The sequence below is a fragment of the Cololabis saira genome, chromosome 14 (assembly GCF_033807715.1).
Source record: "Cololabis saira isolate AMF1-May2022 chromosome 14, fColSai1.1, whole genome shotgun sequence".
NCBI lineage: Eukaryota > Metazoa > Chordata > Actinopteri > Beloniformes > Belonidae > Cololabis > Cololabis saira.
The window spans coordinates 5368388-5387009 of record NC_084600.1 but is presented as its reverse complement, the minus strand read 5'-3'; the positions used below and the strand labels follow the sequence as shown (position 1 = coordinate 5387009).

At 39.8% G+C, this 18622-nt stretch overlaps 1 protein-coding gene across 1 annotated transcript; it reads left to right on the top strand.

Annotated features, from left to right (window-relative positions):
- The first annotated feature begins 5625 nt into the window (after positions 1–5625).
- Positions 5626–17783, top strand: yipf5 (Yip1 domain family, member 5). The gene is made up of 6 exons (XM_061739463.1): positions 5626–5704; positions 8438–8555; positions 8824–8996; positions 10643–10788; positions 12674–12855; positions 16566–17783. The coding sequence occupies exons 2-6, from the start codon at positions 8446–8448 to the stop codon at positions 16726–16728; spliced, it is 774 nt and encodes a 257-aa protein (XP_061595447.1). The 5' UTR covers positions 5626–5704; positions 8438–8445; the 3' UTR covers positions 16729–17783.
- The last annotated feature ends 839 nt before the right edge of the window (positions 17784–18622 follow it).

Genomic DNA, 18622 nt, shown 5'->3' with positions numbered 1-18622 from the left:
TGAAGATTGGGGATGGCAGCGCAGAGAGCTGGCCAGCAACTGCGTTTAGCTGGAGAAGTGGGGAATAAAACCTGTGTGAATGATCCGACCCCGGTCTGTGTGAGTGTTTGTTTGTGGTTTACTGTGGAAGGTGTTTGGTAGTTTCGGCCGCGATCCAAGCGAGCCGACGGCTCTTTTACTCTTTTACTCTGTTATCTCAGATACTTGGCCTCCGTTGTTCTGCCTCCGAGCAGGAAAGCGGTGAAAAGTTAAACCATTAGCGATCTTTTCCCCACGTCTGTTATGTGTGGAGCTGCTGCAGCCACAACGCAGCAACGGGTTACCATGGTTACAGAATAACGGAAAGTAAGGATTACAAGTACCGGTAGGCTAAGACAAAACGAAGAGGGAGCACGTCTGTACACAGTGCTCAGTGGAGAGCAGCTAAAGTAGCTTCCAGTATGACGGCTCCACCAGGTGATGACGTCAAGATGACCAAGCCCTATTAGAATAATCAATTAACCTAGTATGCATGTTTTTGTTTTTTTTTCAGTCAGTGTTTTACCTTAGGACAAAACAAGAGAAATATTAGTTGCAAATGTTTATTTCATTTAAATGATTTTATTTGGAGTGACCATTTTACGGCCTCTTACAATTTTTTTTAATGTGGGACAAACCGGAGCAACTGGAGAAAACCCAAACCAACAGTTTGCTGCTTGTACAGGTGGGAAAGGTGGATGTTTTAACTCAGGGTAGGGTGGAAGTGAGGGGACAGAGGGAAAGGTGTGACAGGACAAGATTGTTGGTGGTTGTGGTGGGATGGGGGGGTGTTTTCGGCAGGGCGACCGTGTCGATCTCAGGTCTTTCTGGCTGGTTTTTAGAGGAGGACACCTTTGGCCAGGCAGCTTTGGACAGCATGTGTGCATATGTTCCCTGGGCATCAGTGGGGCCGTTGGTTCCTCTCTGGGTCGGGTGTGTGTGTGGTCCTGGCCTGGCTCTCTGCAGTGCAGGAAAATCTTCTTCTTCAACAAAGGTAAAGTCCTCTTCCTTCTTCCAGGGTGATTTAGATGCCTTGGCTTTGCCCATACTTTGCTGGTGGCCGGTAACATCCACAGATAACCCGACACTGTCTGCTGCGCTGAGGTCGAAGGTCACGACGGGGACATCTTTGCATTGTTCCTTGTTTGTTTTACCTCCTTCTGCTCTATGATGACATGACATCGAGGACAAGTCTTTTGTAGTGGTCTCTAACCGCTCCTCCAAGGTTCTTATCCTGTCCATCAAGCTCTGGGTAGATGTTCTCCTCTCCTCCCTCTCCTTTTCCAGATCCTCTGCCATGGCCGATATTATACCCAGATGATGTTGATGATTACTCTCCAGGATTTTCTGGCTCTATGTTACATGTGCATTCAGCGTTTTTGCTTGTTCAGCCAGGAAACGGGACTTGTCCTCCTCCCACTGGTGTTTCTGATCGTCCATTTGTTGCTGCGTTCAGACCAGAGCAGCCTTCATGGTGCAGGTTTCCTCTCTTTGCCGGGATAAACAAGCCACCGTCTCCTCCGTCCTGGTTCTCTCAGCACGGATAACTGCTTCCAGGTGGCTGATTTTACTGGCAGCATCTGCGTGTAACTTGTCCCTTTTATCCAGCTCTTCGAATAGAAGAGACATTTCTTTTTCTGCTTCAGTTTTATCCAACTTTATCTGTTGTTTCAGCTGCTCAATCACATGTTGGAGTCACACATGGAGTTTGTTCTTCCAGGGACTCTGTGTGCTGGATTTCTCTCAGAGTCTTTAGCCAGTGCAGTCTGAACTTTGCTGGTCTCCTCTCGTCACTTTGCCAAATAAATGTCTTTCTCGGTTCCTGTTCACAGGATTTCTCTGCCTCTAGTTGCTCAGTTATTGATGTAATATTGATACTGAACACATCATGTTTGGGTTCAGTACATCTCTTCATCTCACCAACTATGGATGCGTTCTCCTGCTGAAGTTGGGAGATGTCCTTGTCCTGATCGCCCAAGGTTTTACGAGGCTCATCCTCCGATATTATGGGCAAATCCTCATTGGTGAGATGAATATTCTTGGAATCAGCAGAGGTGATTCTTCCAACAGTCGGCAGATTTGTGGCTGTTTGTGGCTGCATTTCCTTCAGCAGATTCCATGTTGGGACCATCATCAGGAAGTTCAGGCGCTGTGGTTGGCTTTGGAGGGATCCCCTCAGGTTGTGGCTCTGGTGCTTCAGAATGAATCTTCTTAGCTTCACCTGTCTCAGGTACTTCTGAATTTACAACAGGCATGTTGGCGGCAGGTGTAGCCAGCATCTCTGTATAGGTTTTCTTGGGAATACCTACGTCCTTGTTTATATTCGGGAGCGTGTGTGGTTCTGGCTGGTCTCCTTGGAGAGGAGGAAAATCCTTTTCAGTAGGAAACACATTGTTGTTAGGTTTCTGTTTCTTTCTCAAGGCTAATTTAGCTCTGTGAGCCTTGAGCTTTTCCATATCTCGCAGGTGACAGGTAACCACAACCGATTCCCCGAAACTGTCTGTAACACCAAGGTTAAAGGTCAAGTAAGGGACACTTTTAGATGGTTTCTTCTTTGCTTTGCCTTTTGCTCTACGCTTCTGATCTTTTCCTTTTGGCAGATCTTTTTCAGTAAGACCGGTATTCTTAGGTCCTGCAGAGGCGACTCTTTCAACAGCTTGCTCATTTGCAGTGTTTGTAGCTATATTTTCCTCAGTGGGCAAATCTTCCTCAATGAGACCAGTATTCTCAGAGATGGAGGAACTTTGTCCAGAGACATTTCCATTCGGTTTCTCTTTTTTTGTGATCCTAACTGCTCCTCCAAGGTTCTTATTCTGTCCATCAAGTGCTTAGTAGATGTTTTCCTCTCCTCCTTCTCCTCTTTGAGACCCTCTGCCATGGTTGATATTACTTTCAGAAGGTGCTAATGATTTCTCTCCAGGATTTCCTGGGCCTCAATTACATCTGCATCCATGTCTGGAAGGAAACGGGACTTGTCCTCCTCCCACTGGTGTTTCTGATCGTCCACTTGTTGCTGCGTTCTGACCAGAGCAGCCTTCATGGTGCAGGTTTCCTCTCTTTGCTGGGATAAACAGGCCTCCGTCTCCTTCATCCTGGTTTTCTCAGCACTGACAACTGCTTCCAGGTGACTGATTTTGCTGGCAGTATCTGCTCGTAACATGTCATATTTGGAAGGTTTCATGTTTGTTTTAGCTCCAGCTCCGTTATTTTTCATAGGTGAAAGACTTTGATGTTTCTTTCAAAATTTGCTCAAAATTTGCTTGGCTTTCTGATAACCAGATACTAATATTTGTTTGCTCTTTGTCTCACTGATAGTCTAATGACCGACGTAACTGAGGGAGATTTTCTTGCTCTAACTTGTTTGACTTTTCTCTTGTATGGTTTCCTCTTTTTTTTTTACCTTCAAATGTGACTTTTAAGTGTTCTTATTTGTATTTCAGTGTTGTACATGTCAAACCAACTGCTATTCTGCCCCTATTCCTATTTCCCACTGTCCTTACGTCCTCTCAGCAGAGGTCATGGGCTCATTACTTTGCATTAGACTGGAGTGTCTTCCTCTACTTCCCGTTGAAAGACTATTGTTCTTCCCACAAGGCTGGTGCTTGTCCTTTTACATTATCTTCATTGTCATCTGTGCTCTGTGTCTATCTGCAGGCATTAGACCCCAGTTTTCTCAAACTAGTCTGATATAGGATTCAAGCTAATCAACAGTCATGGATCTTCTTTCTCATATATTTGGTTTCATGACTTGCCAAATGTGTTTAGCTGTTGAAAAGGTGTGGACCCAAATTCTTCCACTAAAGAAGCATACTTTTGTAATGGGTCCAGTATGAGGTTTAGCATTGTCTTGCTGAAAGATGCAAGGTTTCCCTGGAAAATACAGTATCTGACAGAGCAATATATGGTGCGCTTCGAATAACAGACCTTTCAGCATTGATCTTTCCTTTCCAGATGGAGAAGCTGCCCAGTCCATAGGCTCTATTGCACCTCCTTACAATAAGAGACGCAGACTTTTGAGTGCTGGTAACAGGCCGGCCGGTTTCTTTCCTCTCTTGTGTGGAGGACATGGGATTTATTGTTGATGAAAAGAGTTTGCCTCAGTCCATTTAAAATGAGCTTCTGACAGTGACATATCTGAATCATCTTCACACACATTTATGCATGACACAGTGAACTGTTAGTTACTCTTAGACTGACCTCTGGAAGTGCTCCTAAACTCATTCCCTGATTCCATCATTGCCAACTCTTAATGCAGTCCCATCTGAGGTCTTGCAGATCATGCGCTTTGAATATAAATTGTCAGCCTTGTCCCCTGTACACACAGATTTATCTGGATTATCTGAATGTTTTGTTTATATAATCTATTGTAGATGATAGGATATTCAAAGTGCATAATTTCATAATTCTCTGCAATGTTTTGCAATTTGTAGATGCAGTTTTCACAACTTGATGAACCTCTGCCCATCTTTACTTGTGAAAGATGGGCAGATATTAAGTCCAATATTTTCTCCAAGTGTTTGTTTTTATGCTTTTCCACCTTTTTTGTTGTCCATGACAACTTTTTGTTGAAAAACATATTGCTGCCACTAAATTCAAGTTGAGAAAACAATTGTCATGGAGTGGTGAATTTTTTCACATGTATATGATAATAATAATAATAATAATAATAATAATAATAATAATAATAATAATAATAATAATAATAATAATAATAATAATAATAATAATAATAATAATGTTATTTAGCAGTGTGAGTACAGTGTGTAAGTATTTATAAATACAGGTTAAATGATCAGCCAATGGGGGTAGGACTTCTCAGATGGCAAAAATAAGAACTTTATTGATCCCACATAGGAGTAATTCATATTATATCAGCTATAGAGAACAAGATAGTGCCGAAAAACAATGTATACCCCCCCTCACAAAAATAAGAAAAATAGAGAAACATACTTTCTCATCAACAAAACAAATTTTAATTTAACATATTTGAACCATTTTTCAGACAATAAAATAACTGAAAAAAAATCTTTAAAAAGGTTCAAATATTTTATTTTGTTACTTGAAAATTTTGAAATATGTTTATGTAAAATATGCTTTGTTGATGAGAAAATATGTTTCTCTATTTTTCTTATTTTTGTGAGGGGGTGGGGGGGGGGGGGGGGGGGGGGGTATTGTTTTTCGGCACTATTCAATTCAATTCAATTCAATTCAATTTAATTTATATAGAGTCTAATACAACAGTTGTCTCTAGACGCTTTCCAGAGATCCAGAACATGAACATAAACATAAACACTATGAATTACTCCTATGTGGGATCAATAAAGTTCTTATTTTTGCCATCTGAGAAAATTAAATATATTATATTTGGTGCCTAACTGTTTCCCAAGTATATTACTGCGTGTGTGAATGAATAAATGAGACGTAAAACGTACATTTCTTCGTAGAAAGGCGCTTTATGAAAATAAGTCCATTTACTATTATTAGTTTACAGCGCAGTCTTGCCTCATCCAATATGGCGGCGTCGTTGACGTATCGCAGCACCTCCATGGGGCGGATACGTTTATGTTTACGACGCTGCGTTCCCCGCGACGCCCCGCCCACCGATGACGTCGCACCCCGGAAGTTGAACCTTCCTGACACGTAGCAACCGCTGTAAAGTTGGCAGCTCCGTCCAGCAGCGTCCCTGGTAAGAGTCTGTTTGCTGTGCCTACACAGAAAATAAATCAATAAAAACCACGGCGGGATAAGAACAAGCGCAGTGAAATACCGAGACGACCTCTGACATGTGTTTTGAATTGTTTACTTAGCAGGAGCTAACGCGGAGTGAGCGGGTCATTAGCTTCCCAGAGATTAGCTCCTGCGATGAAAACAGAAAGCATCAATCCAGCTGTATCTTTCTCCTGTCACGTTATCTGGTGATACTTAGAGATACTTAGGAATAATAAACGTTAACATTAAAAGTGACCATCGTACTTTTTGGTCTGTGAAGTTAATAAACGTGTTTTAGGCAGCTAACCTGATCACCGGTTTAACGCTGACCAGCGTTTAAAGGGATTTACATTAAAATATGGAAATGTACGCTTTCAAATTGAGTTAATTTAGCTTTTAATTCATCCACCGTTCATGAGCTTTTCAGTCCTGACTGTATCTTATTTTTATGAACAATGTTTAGTGTGCCACGCATCATGCTTGATATGAATATTAACAGTACTAGAGTTGTAAAAAAGAAATCAGGGGGGATGGTGGATTTTAACATATGGGGACAGATCATTTGTGCTGATTACAAATAATATAATATATTACAAATAATAGCAGTGACCAAAACACCTGCAGAAATACTGCAGGAATGACATAGCAGCAGTTAAATGCAGCCTTCTGTAAGCTTTAAATATCCACTGGGCTTACATCAAAACACAACAATAAAAAACACTTTTCTGAACTTACCAATATGACTCTGTCCTTCACAGGATAAGTAAAATGGATCACTGCAAAAACTCAACATCTTAACAAGAATATTTGTCTTATTTCTAGTTGAAATGTCTAATTTTAGTAAAACAATCTCATTACACTTAAAACAAGACTCATCACTGGAAAAAACAACAATTTTCACCTGTTTCAAGTAGATTTTCACTTGAAATAAGTAGAAAAATCTGCCAGTGGAACAAGATTTTTTTGCTTGTAATAAGAAGATAAATCTTGTCCCACTGGCAGATTTTTCAACTTATTTCAAATGAAAATGTACTTGAAACAGGTGAAAATTGTCCAATAAGTTATTTTTCTGGTGATGACTCTAAATGTTGAAATAATAGCACATTCATTGATGAAATGACATAAGGGATGGAAAGGGGGGATGATTTGGACCGTTTTTATTTCAGGGGGGAATGCCATCCCCCCTCATCCCCCCTCAACTCCAGTACTGAATATAAAGCCGTTGCTGCTGGTGCAGATTCATGGCTCATGTTTCACCGTATCACATTAAAACTTGCTTGCTCCATAATATTTAAAGCCCTGTTTTTTTTAAAGGCTCAGACGTATTTTCAACATTACCAATGTCATTGATCTAATGCATCATTTCCATTCTCTGTAGAAAATCTGACCATCATCAAGAAAATGGTTTTCTTTTTTCATGAGCCAAGCCTTTACTGAAGCTGTCTTCAGTTTTTGGGGCGTTTTACCATTCAGTTTTCTCTTCACATGTATAATTTAGCTGGCACATCCCCCTTCTTTGCTCTTTTAAGCAACTGGATTGCTTTCATTGCTGTCTATTCTAAATATGTTTTGCCACCTGTAGTGGTTGTGTCTAATACACTTATGAATCACTGCTTTTGTTCTTCTCTAACATCAATATGACCATCATCAGTAACCTTGTACTGGATTTAAAATATTTATACAATAGTCTTGTATGGGGATATACCCACTATATGGAAAAACTGAACTTGGACTCTACGTCAACCTTGATACCTGCTTGATTCTATATATATTATATATTGTCCTTGAAATATCTTTTGAATCAATTTCCCAATTATTTTCAGTGACTCGGAGAACAGGGTTTTATGTGTTTCAAGCGCTTTCTGCACTTTAGGTTTGAATGCACCCTAAGCTGAGTCTGCACTTTAGTTTCAATTTCGTATACAATTGTAAACTCTACGCTGTTTAGGTAAACAACTAAAATTGTAATACTGCTAAAATATTATCAGACTTAACTGTAATTATAAAACTGTGTATTGAACATGAGTAAAACTCAAAGGAAAACACAAGTGTTTAAATGCATTGTCATGCTCTTTATGCACCAAAATGAACATTTTTCGAAGTAGCGCCACAGCAATCTTTTATTTTGATTGTCTTTTTTTTTCTCCAAGTCTTTTTTTTTCTCCAAGTCTTTTTTTTTCAGGGTATTAAATGGATTTCATACCCCATGTTTTATCTAGAATTGCACTAATCATAATCTTTTTAACATAACACTATACAAAGATTTATGATTTAATATTAATGCACAAAGTCAGTGGCTAGATCGAACAATTCATCTGCATTATGACTATTGCTGTATGTATGAAGCCTTAAAGGGGATGTATTATGGAGGAAAAAAAAGACATTTGAGAGCATGCATTTGTCTGGAAAGACTGTAAACACATGGTTTGTACAAGGGTACTCTTGTACTGTAATCTCATGACATTTTAACCAATTTCTTTTACAGACATTCCATTAAGGATGTGTTCACAGTTGTAGGTTGATACTTTAGGTTTGGCTCAGTGCAGCAAAAGTAGTGTTAACATGCCCTAAACTTCAGGCAATTGTATAAAAAATAAATAAGATCATAATGTCTCCTTTAAATGCACAGCGTGCAAGGTTTTTTAACAGTGCAGAATTACAATCTGAGCTAATTAAACATTGATACAATCTGTGTTTTTGTCCTCACCAGAGTAAAACATGTCGGGGTTTGACAACTTCAACACAGACTTTTACCAGTCTAGCTACAGTGTAGATGACCAAAACCAGGCTGGCTATGGCTACAGCAACGCGGACAACTCCTACAACAAGTAAGACAAGGACGTGTTCCTGATTTAGAACAACATTGATGGTTTTTAGGTGGGACTTCTCAGGTGCAAATAGCAAATCTGCATTACCGGTAACTTTTTTTCCACTGTCTCTTCTCTCTTATACACTTTTAAGTGTATTTATGATGATTATATGGGGAATTAACTACAGTGGCTGTCTTTGCTATGTATCATATTGATACAGATTGAATAATTTTTTGTTAGAAATGATTGAATGCACTGTTATTGATTAAAATGGTATCATTACCAGGCAATACGGTCAGTATGATTACTCCCAGCCGATGGGCTACTCCGCTCCTGGAATGATGCAGCCCCAGCAGCCGTACACAGGACAAATCTTCCAGCCCGCACAGACCTACACCCCATCTGCGTCACAATCTATGTACAGTAACAGCTTCGATGACGAGCCCCCACTTCTAGAAGGTAAGGAAACGTCAACCCGGAGGCTACAGCTCCTGTCATTTTGAGAAAATAGCTTTTTTTTTTCTTCTCCTGCAATACTAATATTAATCAGTTGGTCAGGGTCTAAAAGTTTTGTGGCTTTTTTTTCTCTTCAAGTTTGCTTTGTTGGACTATATCTGAGGAGTCAAATATTGCATTGTTTACAGAGTCAAATTCATACTAATCTTGAAATCAGTGTTGACTTTCAGGACGTAAGCCAAGGAAATGTTTGTTTGCGCATGAAATTGAAGTTCCAGTCACCAGATCGAGAATCATACAGCTGAAAGAGAATTTGATGCAGTGAAAAGGCTGATTAACTGCCAAAGTGACTGTTTAGTTGGCAGATGTGACTTCCCAAAACATCGTAGTACTTTTCCTGCACTAGTTTTATGCTTGAGAAATGTTTTATTTTCATACTTTGCGCGGCTAGATGGATTTTTATCGGTCCTAAATTGGGCAATTTCCCAGAAATGCCTTGTATGTATCACGTTTGGCATTGCAGTGTCTTGTGGTTCCTATCAATGATTGGGGTGAAAGTTAGGGAAAAAAACTAAAATAAAAAGATTAGAGCTGAGTGTTCAACAGGTGTTTTATTATAAAGACTGTATCTCAACATAAAAAGCCCTGTTATTATTGTTCCATAAATTGATATTTGACATTTCTAATAACCCTCCCCATCATTGGTCTTTACTCACCACTGTGTTGGTGCTGACCTTCTTTTGTGGTCGTGATTGTGTTCTTTCTGTGGTCTCCAGTAGCCTTTTTCAGGAGCAAACCTACTCTGCCCTTTCCTCAAACTAAGCATTTAGATTTATTCCACAGCTTAAGTGAATTAAGCAGATGAATCCAAAGGACACGTGCAGTTTGCAGTCGTAAGTGTGCGATGTATTACTTATCAATAATCTATTAAGTTCATTGCAGTGAGACCGCCTGATTCACACGTTCCTATCGCTCTAACCTTGTTTACCATTTACGTGAGTAAATGCTGTTGATGGGAGACGGCTCAGCTGAGCTCACACTCTTTAATTGAGATGAATGTTGTTATTTAAAGGCTTTTCTGAAAATAAATCACACTTGTATGAAACTGAGGAAGCTCCAACTGAAAAGCCTGAAATAGCAGATCATTCATGGAGGAGAAATGTACAGGACTGTCTCGGAAAATTAGAATATTGTGATAAAGTTCTTTATTTCCTGTAATGCAAAAATGTCATACATTCTGGATTCATTACAAATCAACTGAAATATTGCAAGCCTTTTATTATTTTAATATTGCTGATCATGGCTTACAGCTTAAGGAAAACTCAAATATCCTATCTCAAAAATTAGAATATTCTGGGAATCTTAATCTTAAACTGTAAACCATAATCAGCAATATTAAAATAATAAAAGGCTTGCAATATTTCAGTTGATTTGTAATGAATCCAGAATGTATGACATTTTTGTTTTTTAAATTAGAGCTTCACCTGCGTGCTCTTACTACCGCACGTTATTTCTAAATACTGTTTGCAATTATACCTGCCTTGCCTTTTCTGTTTCATTTTCCTTCCAGTATTTGTGTGCTCATATTATAATCGTTCTAAATGTGCCGTCTTGCCATTTTAAAATGTTATTTTTCTGTTTTGTTGTAGAGTTGGGAATCAATTTTGACCACATCTGGCAGAAGACGTTGACGGTGCTCCATCCCATGAAGGTGGCAGACGGCAGCATCATGAACGAGACAGACCTGGCAGGCCCCATGGTCTTCTGTTTGGCCTTTGGAGCGACGCTTCTTCTGGTAAATCAGCGGCTTAATTCAATTTATAGAATGAAAGGAAAACAAATCTTGATCAAATATGATTTTTTTTTTGGTTTGTTTTGTTTTTGTTGTTGTTTAGGCGCTATGCTACTGTCCATTCACTGTCCATTAGTAACAATTTAAACTTCAAAGGGGACATTTTAACAATATTTTCTATCAATAAATAACTTTGTGGGAATTCCTGGCTTTTTAATTCAGTTTCCAGAAGTTTTAAGGTTTGAATGATATAAAAGAAATGTTAAATGTCGGAAATCTGATAGACATCATTATAAGCATGGAGAAAGGGGGCTTGAAACTAGGGCTGTTCGATTTTGCCCAAAAATAAAATCTTGCAAAATCTCTCAAAATCTGATTTTCGATTACGATTATTTTGTGAATTGACAAAAGGCAATTATTTCAAATATTTCAAAATTCAAAATTATTTCAAATATGCTGTTTTTTTATTGAACATTTGCCCCATTGGGCTTTAAGTGCAAACTTTGCTCTTATTAAACCAAAAATGAATGAATAAAGTGCAAAGCTCTGTAAAATAAGTTGAAAAAAAGTTTTACAAAATATAATAAAATATAAATTTTTATCTCTGAAAAAAAAATCAGCAAATCAGCACTTGCAAACATACAGTAAGTTATATTTCTAATTAAATAAAACAAGACATTTTCTAATTAAACTAAACTGGGTCTTTGCATGCTAAATAATAATGCAACCCATGAAGGAGGTAGAGGTGTGTAATGTCAGTCATTACATTTGCTGTTCACATTTGCAAGTTTTTTGCAAGGAACACGAGCCGGTCTACCGCATCTGGCTTGAGGGATGCCCGGTGGCAACGCCCCCTCCTACACTAAAGAGCCTCTCCGATGGGGCACTTGTCGCAGGTATTGAGAGGTATTTCCATCAATCATTAATATGGTATCAATCATTAATATGTGTGCAGACAAGGTAAAAAAAAAAAAAAAAGTGAAAAATCGATTTTACGAGTTTCACGTTTTAACATTGTTCTAATTACATAATCGCGATTACGATTTAAAATCGATTAATCGAACAGCCCTACTTGAAACCAAAGAGGGAACGATGTTTGCTTCTATGTTGTTATGCCCCAGTCTAGGGGTGCCTAGGACACAACATGAAAAGGCCCCATCTTCCCCAAGTAGCCACAAACAAGATTTGGTTTCACTACAAAAGGAAGTGATTTATTTACACAAAAGTAAATGACATATAACTAAACTGAGACTGAGCTACTAGGCTTCAGGGTGGACTAAGGCAAAAACAAGAAACAAAAGGGTCCTCTCTTGGGAATAAGTAGCTGACCTGTCAAACAAAAGAAACAAATGACACAAGGCTTACCTCCCTAACTAAGATAAACAGGAGAAAACAAAGTTAACAAAATTGGCAACCCACCCTTACTATACTCAAAAGTCACTATTTTCCAAAACATATCCAAAGTTCTATCAGGTGGTTATATATAAGGAGGTTGTCGGTTTCAGCCAATCACCGTCCAGGGCATGGAACCTTCCCACCAATGGCTGTGGCATACACCTATCTGCATATTAAATTAACGCAAGAAAACCACAGGGCACACACACACACACACACACAGCAGACAGACCACAAAATATGACCACAGTCATAACATATGTGCTGCAGCTGTTGCTGTACAGTAAAAAAATGTTCTCAGAGTTTGTTTGGCAGAATCTGAGCACGCGGGTTGTTCTGGTTTCTGGTTTCTGTTCTCGTCCTGATGCTTCCAGCAGCAGGGAAGTCTCCAAGTAACATCTGTGCCACCCCCATCAGTAGCAATTTTCTTTTGTGCCTGTAACTGTAAAAAAAAATAAAAATACCTAAACTTATGTGTCCCTTGGTTTCCCAGTCGGGTAAGATCCAGTTCGGCTACGTGTACGGCATCAGCGCCATCGGCTGCCTGGGAATGTACTGCTTACTCAACCTGATGAGCATGACGGGCGTCTCCTTCGGCTGCGTGGCCAGCGTGTTGGGATACTGCCTCCTCCCCATGACCCTCCTCTCCAGCTTCGGCGTCCTCTTCTCATTACAGTAAGTACACAAGATAACGGGAACATTCATCCGTGGAAACAAAAGCTACGAAGTCGAGCAGTGGCATCTTTTTTATCGATCATACTAGAGCTGTAACTGTAATCATGTTTTCATCTTACAAAAAAGAGCCATTAGAGCAGTGCTTCTCAAAGTGTGGGGCGCGCCCCACTGGTGGGGAACAGAGACATGTCAGGTGGGGCGCGACAAACGGGAGGAAATTTTCAATTTCATGCCTATTTTACTATAAATGCTATTGACAATAAAGATAATTCACTAAACAAAACACACACACAAACATAGCAATAATTAATAGCTAAACCGTATTTTCGCGACCATTCGGCACGCCGTGTGGAAACCCTCAGTTTTGTGTGTCATTTCTGGATTTAAAACACACATGGCCCTTGAACAAAAAGGCGGTGCCTACACACACGGAGCGCTGCCTTACTTATTTAAGTTATTACATTAATCAAACCCATCGAAATCTCAATCCTCCGTTTCTGCATTCATCCGAGCCTGATCAATGAGACCGGGAGAACTGATCAGCTGCGACGGGCAGAGTCTGCAGCTCTGTGGCCGCGCTGATAGCCGAGTCATTTTCCTGCCGTGCGGCCCCTCGGAAATGATGCCGGCTTTTGCAAAAGCCCGAACAACAGTCCAACCCAGCATACACGTCAGCCCACGCATCTATTCTTTAACAATCCTTCAACAGTAAACGACGGAGCCCGCCGCCCGAGCGGCAGCCGACGCAACGGCTCCCGCTCGGGCGGTGGTTCCTCCGGTCTTCGGGCCCGTCTCTGCGGTGCAGCTTCCCCGGGAGCAGCGTCTCCTTCCCGGTAGTCGCTCCGTCCGCTCCAGGCGCCCCGCCACGGAGCCTACGCCGTAGGCTCTCCGTCGGTGTAACGCGGAACCATAAATCAGCCTTTACAATAATACTATGGGCGCATTGCGTCATTGGGCGTGCGGTACATTTAAAAATAAAAAAAGACGTTTATATCCGCCTAATAGTCCTAAAAATACGGTAAAAAGCATTAGGGGACCGGAGAAAAATGTACCCTGGAACTAAAGTGCAAAAACAACGATTGACGTTGGACTGTTAATTGCAGCGGGACAATATTTGCAGCATCGGACAGAAAGCTTTAAACATCATTCTTCCCTTTGCCACTTCATATCTCTGCGATAAGCTTTTCAGCTGTTGCTTCTCTAAAATCTAAGTACAGATCCCAGCTCAACATTGAGCATGATTTGAGAGTGGCAGTTTCCAGCCTGCAACCCAGTTTTGAAAGGATGTTCAGTGCAAAACAGGCAACACTGCAGCCACTAATAATTCAGGGAAAGTTCACTTGTTTATGTTTTTGCAAATTAAGTTATGATAGCACAACTGCACTTTTATTTTCTCTTTTTGAACTTTGTGTTATTTGTTGTTTTTGATTTTGATTCAGTATCAAATATGACTGATATACTTGGTGCTAGTAATTTCAATACATTTAAAATAATTTGAAGTAATTTGTCAAGATTTTTGTTGGGGCGAGGGGGGCAAGTGGGGCTTGAAAATCCCCACCTGTTCAAAGTGGGGAATGACGAAAAAAGTTTGAGAACCACTGCATTAGAGCTATAAACAAAGCAGGTTATCGAAAACCAACTAATAGATTATTCTTTATTATTATTCTTGCCCTTGTGCTGTTTCACTTCTTTCACACTCTGAATTTCAGTCCATTCACTGGTTTATTCTCCGTAAAGTGTTCTCATTCTTTAGCTTTTTTACCCTTCAGTCTGATGATCTTACCGCCATCAGACACGGGGTCGTCAGCCACGCTCCCTTTGGCATGTTGGAGACGGAGCAGCTTAGTGCTAAATGAGAGGGTTCTGCATCTGTACTCTCTTCCATTTGCTGCTGTGCACCATGTTCCCTGTGCACTTACTGTGGCTAAGGAGGATGCTCCACTGCCCCCTACAGGCCATTCAGTGCACTGCACTTACATTTACCACTGAGATTGTGACGTTTATGTGGTTTTATATGATGCAAAGGACATGGAATTATCATAACGGGCACAATAAAACACAATAAAATATACAAACTCACTGTTCATGCCTCACAGTTATGGAGAAAAAATATGAACTCCAACGGCTGTTACAATCACGATATCGAACTGGCTCAGCTTGATTTAAGATGTAAAATGTAAGATGTAAAATGGCCATATGATGTTACTTATGATCAGATTTAACTATACCAGAGTTAATACACACAGAGCAAGTGCTTTAACTGAGGGTTGAGGCTAGACTTGATGTAAACTGTAAATATTGATTAACTGTATTGTCTTCTATGTGGTCAGTTTTCTCATGTGGAACTAGAAGGACTGTTGTCAAGACAATAGTATATCTGAGTATTTGTTTTCTTACTCCAACTGTTATTGTTTGTTGTGCCTGCAATATACAGTAGTCAGTATTTGAAGTAGATCAAAACATTTCATGAAAGTTGTCATTAGACAAGAACAGATATTGTTCAGTATTCTGACATATGGATGAACATAAACGTGTCTTTGATCCACTCTAAATCTTGACTACTGATTCACTGAAAAAAAACCAACATAAAACATACATACCACGAAATTTGCGATACAAAAACGTCATGATACGTGTCGTGGAGGTGACAAACTGTATGGCGATATTGGGTTATTAATATTAATCTATCGTGTTGACTAGTAACGACCGCGCCTTGACCCGCGGACCAAAATCTTCCTCCGCTCAGAAGAAACTAGTACCGTTTTGGTCCCGATCACGGGACTCTTGCAGGGTTTTGAGCTCTGAACTTTTACTGATGTAAGGCTGGTGTAGAGTTAAGCCTTACCTTATTAAATTAAACCTTTTTGGGGTGGTGAGTAGGATAAACACGGGGACAACTTCTGCTGAGTTCCAGTGTACTTTAATGTCCCTCAACAGTGTAGGATTTTAGAACATCAACACAGCACCTAGTGCTGTACTGTGGCGTATCACTCCGCCCAATCTAAAACAGACTAATCACTACAGATAAACTGACTAGTGTCATTATAGTCCCTGATTTACATCAGAATAGAAAGAATATATTTATAAAATAATCAACCCTGAATTAACAAACTAACCTTCTTAACAAAAATAAATCTCCTCTTACACTTATAAGGTGAGCATGAATCAATCTTTTTTACGATGTAAAATTGTATGTATTTATTTACTTTTATTTATTTACTTAATTTTAGTTGTTACATTTCTGGAAAAGAAAAAAGTGAAATCATACATGAGAGAAACTATTCAGTTTGTGGCAAAATATTTGTACTTGTATGAAACTGAAGATCATAATGCAAACCTGACATTTACTTTTAGTTCAGTTTGTGGAAAATGGTTGGCCTGGCTTTCTCTTTAAAACTTAAACAGTTATAAAGCATTACAAACTGGAACAATAGGGCAAATGCACAGTATTGTTTTGTACTTTGTGTCTTTCAAATAAAAGACCATTTTTTCCAGTCATATGTTCCTCATTCAAGGTTGTTAAAAAAATACTGCTATAATATCGTATCGTTATCGTGACCTCAATATCGTGTATCGTACCGTATCGTGAGATTAGTGTATCATTACACCCCTACTACATATAAACGGTGTTGATCTGATAACATTTTATAAAATGATCCCACTTACACTAGTCCAGGCTGTCTTACTAATTCCCTCTGTTTCTTCTCCAGGGGTTTGGTGGGAGTCATACTCACGGCTACGATCATAGGATGGTGCAGTTTCTCGGCTTCAAAGATCTTCATCTCGGCGCTGGCCATGGACGGGCAGCAGTTTTTGGTGGCGTACCCCTGTGCTCTTCTATACGGGGTCTTTGCTCTCATCTCGGTCTTCTGAGGAAATACACATTACAGCAACCATTTAAAATAAATGTTACCCCAGTTTCTGTAATTTCAGTTTAATTAGCATCAGTAATTATTTGCTAATTACACAGTTTGTTGAAATGGGAGCTTCTGTCTCAGCAGCGCCGAGGACTTTTCTTTTTTGTTTTTTTTCTTTTTTTTTTTCTTAAGCTTCCACATCTTACCACATTCCAGCTTGACGTTCTGAAGGCTAGAGTGCATCCCGTCACTCACTCTGCTCCTTTCATGCATCTAAAAGGAGAGGGATGTCAAGTAAATTTAGAAAAAAATAAATAAAATACCTCCTGTGGACGCGGTGGAGCCTTCTGTGGACCAGTACAGCCCTGTGATCTGAAGAGCGTGAAGGGGAGAGAAGAGAGAATTAAATTTGCTTAATGTAAACCCCAGGAGACTATTTAATTTGACACAGATGAGGAAAAGGTTCCCTATTATCTTTTGAGGAGCCTGTGGGGGAAATGCCAGGAATCTTGATATATTTTAATTTTTTTCTCTCTTCTTAAGCTGTTGAGTTTTTTGTTTTTTTGGCAAACACCTACACCTTCTGTAACAACAAGACTAAGGGAAATTAAATTCTGGACAAGACTAGAGCAACTCATCCTACGTTACCTGCCAGCAGGACGGAGAAAAAAGGAATTTTGTCTCCTCCTTCACCCGGGACTGAGGACCGTTGAGCCCCATCGGCCGTATCTTCGTCCTCATCACGAGGACGGCGCATCTGTTATATTTTATGTATTTTATTTGATAATTTCAGATTATTTTGACTTTTGATGCCTTTCATTAAGACGCAACAACAGTTTGCACAGAACCATTGTTTCGAAACCAAACAGATTTCCCTGCATATTGATAATTAATAGATACTTTACATGTCTTGGTACATGTGCATTTGTAGTTTTGTTTTGTTTGTATTTTATTTTATTTTGAACCCCTTACACTTAAGGCTTAAATTTAGAGATGACTCACTTTGTTTACTGAAATGTGTCATCTTTTGTCCCCGTCTTCCCATGCACATTAAAGTTGTTTTTGAAGGTTTTCCGTCTCGTGATTAAGCTGCACGTTAAACCTGCAAGGTAACAGTTGAAAGAAGTTGCACAACATCTCTGATAACAGACTTCAGCCCCTTGGATTGACTCAGAGAGGTTTATTGTCAGAGGAAAGGCCGGGGGCTACTGACGAGGGTGTGACACGATGACAGTTATCAGCCTGGCTGGATCAAACAAAGTCATCTCCGCTCTGTCATCACGTTTCACTGCTGCCTCGGCTTCCGTGACGCCTTCAAACGGAGACGGAGACACGTTCATGTCCACTACTGAAAAGTCTGGGATTTCACCCTCAGCAAACCCCTGGTTCACCGGCGGGTTAGGAGACGGTTTACAAGAGAAGCATGCTGACGTGGAGAATGAATAAAACAAAAACACTTCGTTATAACTTCACATTTTATTGCAGGAACCCTTCATCTTCCCCCTCGTTGGGTTTCCTCTGAAGTAACGTGGCCCATGCACACAGGGATGCTCCTTAAATGGTGGATAGACCACCTAAAAAGAATGAATAATTCAAAACTAACCCTTGAAAGCTTTTTCCTTTCTAGCACACTTTAATATGAAGGACATATTTTGCATTTCAAAAAAATCTAAGAGGAGCAGGAGACTCAGGCCGCTTTCTGAGATTTACACATTAATATTTAGTGTATGCATTTTTATTTTTAAACGAATGTATATTTGACAATCTGTATTTAACGTCACTAATTCAATGAATGGGAGAGATGTCCACTGACATGCTTTCTTAAACTTTTTTTTTTTTTTAATGTGCGGTCAATCGTCCCCCAGTATTCTCTGGAAAACGACAAAAGTGACCTTTTTATTAGTCCCGTG